This window comes from Protobothrops mucrosquamatus, unplaced genomic scaffold (genome assembly GCF_001527695.2).
Source record: "Protobothrops mucrosquamatus isolate PMUCROS unplaced genomic scaffold, P.Mucros_1.0 scaffold1483, whole genome shotgun sequence".
Classification (NCBI taxonomy): domain Eukaryota; kingdom Metazoa; phylum Chordata; class Lepidosauria; order Squamata; family Viperidae; genus Protobothrops; species Protobothrops mucrosquamatus.
In genome coordinates, this window is record NW_015387660.1 from 1 (window position 1) to 8,009 (window position 8,009).

The 8,009-nt window shown below is 43.1% G+C and overlaps 1 protein-coding gene across 1 annotated transcript in view; it reads right to left on the reverse strand.

Annotated features, from left to right (window-relative positions):
- Positions 1-6,669: 6,669 nt before the first annotated feature.
- Positions 6,670-8,009, reverse strand: part of LOC107293036 (dolichyl-diphosphooligosaccharide--protein glycosyltransferase subunit STT3B-like) — a 51,221-nt gene continuing 49,881 nt past the window's right edge. The window contains exons 8-9 of the mRNA XM_015822165.1: positions 7,615-7,788; positions 6,670-7,033 (exon numbers count right to left, since the gene is read on the reverse strand). Coding sequence (XP_015677651.1) covers positions 6,821-7,033; positions 7,615-7,788 — 387 coding nt within the window. The 3' untranslated portion in view covers positions 6,670-6,820. The remainder of the gene's footprint in view (positions 7,034-7,614; positions 7,789-8,009) is intronic.

An 8,009-nucleotide genomic window follows, 5' to 3' on the forward strand; every position in this document is an offset into this window, starting at 1 on the left:
TTTTTTATGAGTTAAAGTATGTTTATAATAGATTAGTTTATAATGGGTAGTTTTATATACACTTGGGAAGATGAATGTTTAATCCTGTAATCAGTTCTGGGAAGTCCGGGGGGGGGGGTAGGTGGGGATGGGGGTGGGAGGAGTATAGAAATAGAGTTACTAGTATTGACCTAAGGGGAAGTAGGATATATTAAAATAACAATAGATTAGTTATATGTATAACTGAGTTAATTATATTGAAATAATTTGAATTGTACAAATATGATTTTGTTTTGATTAATTGATGGCCTTGCCACCATGTAAAATAAAACCAATAAAAATTTTTGTTGAAAAAAAAAAAAGACAGCATTCTGCACAAACCGAAAAATATCCACCATCCTAAGAAACCCCAAAGACAAAATTGAGTTAGAAAATCAAGGCGTATACGAAATCCCATGCACTGCCTGCCCCACCACATACAATGGACAAACCAACAGAAGAATAAGTGCATGCATTGAAGAACACAAGAACTCAGTCAAAAAAGAGGAACCAACTTCTTCCCTAGTCCAACACCTTAAAACCACAGGACATGAAATTGACTTTAAAAAGACCAGAACTATCGCCAAAACCGAACACTTTAACAACAGACTAATCAGAGAAGCCATCGAGATAGAAAAACACTACATATATCCTTTTTTACCTTTATTTTATATATATATATATATATATATATATATATATATATATATATATATATATATATATATATATATATATATATATATATATATATATATGCCAGTGATAAATAAATAAAAGTAAACACCAGGGTAAAATCATCAAACTATAAGAGTTTAATGCCAATACACATACGTCAAGCTTTCGTCAGCTTCCTGCTAACATCATCAGGGCTTAGACAGCCAGTCCATGGGAGAGTCTTTTATAGGTTGAATGTGGCCTGCACACGGCCCCTGGACCTCGTTACCGGTCCTAATTGCACCAGCTGCGTTCCGGCGGTGGTTTTCCCTCCGCTGGTTGTTCCTATCCTGCAACACTTATCCGTACGGTCGCCTTTACCTAACTCATTTACTCGCGGGCTGGGGGCAGGTAGGACACTTCCCCTTCTCACTCTCCTCGATCGTATCCCCTGCCCCGCCTGCCCGTGTGGTCCTGCGCTCTTATTCCTTACATTGGTCAGGCCCACCCGGCTCGGGGTACCTATTCCCTTTCCTGGGGTCCCGCTGGCCCTAGCCGCCTCGCTGTCATTCTCACGGGCATTTCCCCCCCTTCTTTCTCTGATCGCGCCTCCCGTGTCCCCTATGCTTCCCAGATGATGAAGCACGACCACAAACTAGAAGCCAGTCCACAGCTGCATCATTAGCCACTGTAAACCCCTCCAATCCATACATGAAGCAAACTGACACCCACCATAAAGATGTGGCACGACCACGAACACGAAGCCAAACAACAGCAATGAAGCTCACCATCTCAAATCCCCCTGCAACTCAAACTAACCTGAGCACAACAAAGCCCCCACCCAAACAGAACACTCCCCCAGCCAATCAGAACACAGCCANTATATATATAAATATATATATATATATATATATATATATATATATATATATATATATATATATATATATATATATATATATATATAATAAAGGTAAAAAAGGATATATGCAGTGTTATTTTCATTTTAGATATCAAAAGGGTTTTGCGGCTCCCAGTGTTTTGTTTTCGGTGGGAAACAGGTCCAAGTGGCTCTTTGAGTGTTTTGGGTTGCCTACCCCTGGTCTAAACTGTGACTTGTACAATGCCTGCATTCCCCGAGGAGACCCCAACCGACTCCAAGACTGGTACATCCTGGTCGAAGAAGCGGAGATCGATCAGGCCAAAAGACAGCGATGTGGAGGCAGATCTTGGGGGAAGTCGCCAGCGGAGCCAGCCAGTGAACCAACGAAGCAAGCACCAACCATCGAAAGAACAACAGGATGCTTTAAATGCGGAAAGGAGGGACACCGCGCAGCTGAATGCCCTTCACGCACCCCTGTCCAAAAGCCTGACCAAGCCCCGGTGGGGAAGCCCAGAAAGACCCCGATGAAGCCGAAGTAGATGGCTTCATCTACTTGAGTTGAGTTGAGTTGAGTTCCCTACCCCATTCAAGCAAGGGAGGGGAACTTCGACCCCACCAGGACAGCCACCAACCTCGTCAGACGACAACTTGGAGGACGAACCCCTGGTAAGTGGACCCATCGCGCCCCTCACCAGGACAGTAGAACTGTTTAGCCCCGGAATGCCCGAGAGGGTAGCACTCAGAGCACTAATAGACTCTGGCTGCGCCCGTTGCCTCATAAGCCCAACATTAGTGGGGAATTTAGTAATTCCAGTGAGGAGGCTGAAGAAACTGATTTCATTCAGTCAATTAGATGGGTCCATTGCAGAGGGGACACCGGCCACACTGCCCGTCCAACTCACCATAGGGGATCATGTAGAGACTATAACGTTTGTAGTGGCCTCTGGCATGGAATGCCCCCTTATTTGGGGCATGGCCTGGCTGACCAAGTGGAACCCATGGGTGGACTGGAGAAAAGGAGAACTCAGATTCCCAAATGGAGATGCGGTAAAGACCCCAACTCAGCCCAGGAATGGAGGAGACCCCTCTGAAAAGGCAGCGGTAGGGGGGGGGGGAAAGGACTTGCCAGAGATCCCAGAGGAATACAGAGACTTAGCTGAAGTATTCAGCGAAGAAAAATATGAACTGCCCCCCCACCAGCTCATGGACTGCTCCATCAAAATCCACCCAGGGGCCAAGTTACCCAAACCAAAACTATATTACATGAGCCCCCAAGAGCTAGAAGAGATGCAGAAATTCATAGAAAAAAACCTAGCAAGGGGTTTTATCCAACCAGCGAAGCCAAAGACCGCAGCTCCCGTATTATTTCGGGAAAAGAAGGAGGGGACTCTTTGCCTCTGCGTGGACTATAGATCCCTGAATGCAGTGAGCGAGAGCAACCTATACCCCCCTCCCTCTCATGAAAGACATACTAGCACACCTATCGAAAGAAAAAATCTTTTCGAAACTGGACTTAAGAGAAGCATATTACAGAATTAGAATAAAGGAGGGAGACGAGTGGAAGACAGCTTTCAATTTCCCTTTAGGATGTTACCAGTTCAGGGTTCTGCCATTCGGACTTCAAGGGGCTCCTGCAGTGTTCATGCAATTAATAAATGACGTGCTCCGGGAGCACCTATACAAAGGGGTGCTTGTTTACCTGGATGATATCTTAATATTCACGGAGACGATGGAAGAACATGTGAAGCTAGTCAGAGCTGTACTGAAAAAACTCCAGGTAGCTCACCTGTATGCCAAGCTGTCTAAATGTGAGTTCCACAAAGAAAAAAATGACTATTTGGGGTATCGCATCTTCCTGAATGGCATAGAAATGGACCCTGAGAAAGTCCGAGCGGTGTTAGAATGGTCCCCGCCCGGCACAAGAAAGCAATTGCAAAGTTTCCTTGGATTCGCTAACTTTTACTGGCAGTTTATCCCCTTCTTTGCACAGATTGTGCTGACAATTAAACTTACTAAAGACCAAGGGGGAGGGGAAGCCGAAACCAAGCCAACCATTGAAATGGACAGTGGAATGTCAAATCGCATTCAAAAGGTTAAAAATACTATTTTCCGCAGAACCAGTCTTAAGGCACCCTGACACTGAGAAACCTTTTGTGATTCAGGCTGATGCTAGCGATGTAGCAGTGGGGGCAGTACTATTACAGGAAAACGATGAGGGAAAATTGCAGCCTTGCGCATATACTTGATGTAACTCACAGAAACCGAGCAAAGGTGGGCAGTTTGGGAGAAAGAGGCTTATACCATTCGACGGGCTCTGCTCACCTGGCGGCACTTCCTGGAGGGGGAAAAAATTCCTTTCCAGGTGTCGACCGACCACAAGAACCTGGAAGCACTGAAAACACCCAGGAAACTGACCCCTAAACAAACGAGATGGTCACAGCATTTCCACCGGTTTAATTTTACTTTAAAGCATTTGCCGGGAGGAAATAACTTCTTAGCAGATGCATTGTCCAGGTTACCCCAGTACAATAGTAACAGAACAGACATAACAGACCCGCTCATGCCATCAAAGCAACTAGCAGCACAAGTCACTACCCAAGCACAAGCCAAACTTCAAAAGCCCTTGGCGAGCCAAGCAGGGACTGAATTCAAAAAAGCATTAGAAACCGACGAATGGTTCCTGAGCCACAAGAACCTATGCACCATGACCAATGGTCTACCATGGGTGGGAGGAAAGCTGTACATCCCAAAAAGCCAGAGATTAACATTCATGCAGTTATGCCATGACTCAAAATCAGCTGGACATTTCGGATTTGTAAAAACTTTACATCTAGTGAAAAGGCAGTTTTGGTGGCCGTCAATAAAAAAGGACATTGAAAGTTATGTGGCCAGCTGTCCAGTCTGCGCTGCAGCAAAAAGAATGCAAGGAAAGAACCCAGGCTTATTGCAGCCAGTAGCGACCCCATCAGCACCTTGGAAGGAAATCTCTATGGACTTTATTGTGGAGTTACCGGAAAGTGGGGGGAATACAGTCATCTGGGTCGTAACAGACTTGTTCTCTAAACAAGTACACTTTATTCCATGCCAAAAAATCCCCAATGCAAAAACACTTGCAAAGCTTTTTGTCCAACACATCTATCGACTTCATGGAGCCCCACAATGAATCATATCAGACAGAGGGGTACAGTTCACATCAGAATTTTGGAAAGCATTCTTAAAACTGTTGGGGACCACCCAGGGGCTGTCATCTAGTCATCATCCACAGATGAATAGTGGGACGCAACAGTCGAACTCAGTACTGGAGCAGTACTTAAGATGTTTTATTAATTACCAGCAGGACAACTGGACCGACCTGCTTCCGTTCGCAGAGGTTGCCTATAACAATGCAGTCCATTCCAGCACGGGTTTCACTCCTTTCCAAGTTGCAAACGGGCAAAGTTTTAACCCGATGCCTGAACTCCCAGCCTGCGATCCCACCATTCCTTCCCTCAAGGAATGGATGGCACAATTACAAAATACCTGGCTGGTTCTGAGGAAGGCATTAGACGAAGCTAGGGAAGCTTATAAGATCTAGGCAGATAAAAAACGAAGCGAACCAAAACCATTTGCAGTAGGAGAGAAAGTTTACCTGTCAACAAAATACTTAAAATCCTTACAACCCTCAAAAAAGGTAGGACCGAAGTTTGTGGGACCATTTCCTATTAAAAGGATAATTAATCCTGTCACAGTAGAATTAGAACTCCCAAAGACACTCAGACAGGTTCACCCAATTTTCCAGTGCAGTCTTTTAAAACGTGAACTGCAGTCACCCTTAAGGCCATCTGAAACTCCTCCCCCTCCTCCAATCATGGTAGAAGGTGAACAACATTTTGAAATTAAAGAAATCCTAGACTCCAGAAAACATCATGGCTCTACCCAATACCTGGTAGCATGGAAACATCTACCACCTTCCCAAAATGAGTGGGTCCAGAAACGTCACGTTAGGGCTCCCAGACTCCTTACTAAGTTTCATACTGCTTACCCCAATAAACCAGACTAATCCTTGTCTCCCTTTTTCCTCTTTTGTTTTCTACATGTGGAGCTTTCTTTTTTTTAAGGGGGGCAGGATGTCAGAACCCATTCTTATATGGGGGGGGGAAAGAATCTATTTCATTTATCTATTTCATTTCTTTCTATTTCCTACTGAGGGTTCTGCCATTCACCTGAGGGGGAGGGGGAAGGCTCTACGGGCTGTTTCTCTGCTTTGCTACAATGTATCCTTGCCGCTATTCCTGCATACTTGCTCTTTGAACTGTCTCTCCCTTGATGTTACCTTGGGGTGAGAAAGGAATGTGCCTCCGGCCATCTGGCTTATATCTCTCTGCGGAAGGGAAGGTGCAAAGACCTAACAACACCATCGCAAGCCTGGGAACAGACTCCATTATCAGCTCCTTTCCCACAGTGGACCTAACACCTGAGGATTGGCCCATTCAAACTGGGGTGGGGCTTGCTTGGGACTCTTTTAACCTATTGATCTGAGCGGGAAACCCTTATATCCTGCCTATTATGCCTGCTATCAGCTTCTCCTAATAAAAGTTCCTTTTGGAAGAAACTGCTCCAAGAGTCCTGCTTTCTTAGGATAAGGTTTTGAAGTAGGCCCTGACACATACAGTGTAGTCCAGCACTAAATTATATAAATTAAATATAAAATTAATAAGCAGTTCCAGTACAAAAAAGGGAACAAAATATCAAGGATTTTGACAGAATCCCCTCCCCCAACTAGAAAGTAATCTTGTATTTCAATTTTGAATTATGGCCAATAAACTTTTATTAAACTACCAATCATAAAATATAAAAGTTATAAACACAGATCAATCACTGCCACTGATAATAAGCAGGAGACCAGGAGAATGCAGTTTGGAATAAAATTAATTTGTATCCCTTTAAAAGATTTTACCAGTGAGAGAGTTAAATGCCATTAAGACAACCTTCTAACTAGTATCCATTTGCTACATCTTAGCTGACAAGGAAACATAAAGGCACAATGAAATTCTGAAACCAACTCAGCCCCAAGCTTTTTAGAGGTAAAAAACAAACCTTTAATTGAGCTCAGCAACAAAAATGGTAACTAGTACAGTTGGTAAAAGGATTGATACAGAAAATATTCTGTGGGCTTGCATGCTTATCCTTCATTACAAGGAAGAGATTTATTTCTTTCCCTTTTTAGGACTACTTAAGATAGCTCTTCATTTTTATCAATTATAGAAAGGCCTAATAATAATTTTAAGCAAGCACAATAGTTGTGGAATGTATTATCAGGGATACACATAGAATGTGAAGAAGCATTACTATTAAGGCTGCACCTGAATACATGAGACTAACCTGCATTTCTCCAAATCTGTAGTATGACATTTTATACATAAGACAGTTCAGCAAGATTGGAGATCCTACTTTATCAACTCTAAACTCTCCTTGTGGAGTAAAGTAGTCACTTTCCTTTAACAAAAAGAAGGAAATGAAATTATTATACAAGTCAGTTCAGGGAAACAAGATGAAACAGAATAAAAATCCAATAATCAGCAATTTCTGTAAACAACTAATAGGTAAAAAACCCCAGTGACTGAGGGTAGTTCTAATTTTTTTCATGCTATAAGACAGGGGTGTCAAACTGCCGGTCCACGAGCCGGACCTGTCACACGGAAGCTGCGCCCACCCCATTGCCGGCAATGGCAAAACTGTCCCGATATGTTGCGCGATGTCATGTGATGTCACGAGTTTGACATGTCTGCTATAAGACTAAGTTACAATACATTTTCAGTTCATCTTCACTTTTGGCTGTATTGGATATATTGTATATCAGGTGTGACAAATACACAAGTAACTAATATTTATTTTATTTATATTCTGCCTATATTACTTTTGTTTACAAATAACTCAAGGCAGTGAACTTATCTTATAATATCTTTTACAGAAAGATGAAAGTATTATACACAAAGTCTTGCCAGATTATGCAAACAAGCCAAGGCAGGAAAATTGCATGTTGCTATGTACACATTTTTAAAACCATTTTGACTTACCCTAATATCTTTAGGATGTTCTCCTTCTGCTATCCTTACCATCCATAAAAATTTGTTAATATCATCACCAGAATAGCCAATTACACCTCCAAAAATTATTAATACATAATCCACATCCAGGCTTTTCATGATCTCGTATGCTGCTGTCTCATTTGAGGACATAGCTTTGCCTACCTGGAATAAAAAATATTTTTAAAGTGGAGACTTCCGGTGGCAGGCGATTTCGTCGGTCGCAGCTGTTTGCTGCCTCCCGCCTGTTTTGCGTAAAAGCCGGTTTGACAGCCAGCATCAGCTGTCAAACGGCTTGATACCTTTCCCCTGGGCATAAGGGGATAGGTGAGCTGCCCGGGGTAGGAGTTGAGTTCCCGAGTCGTCCTATATGGACGATGTAGGCG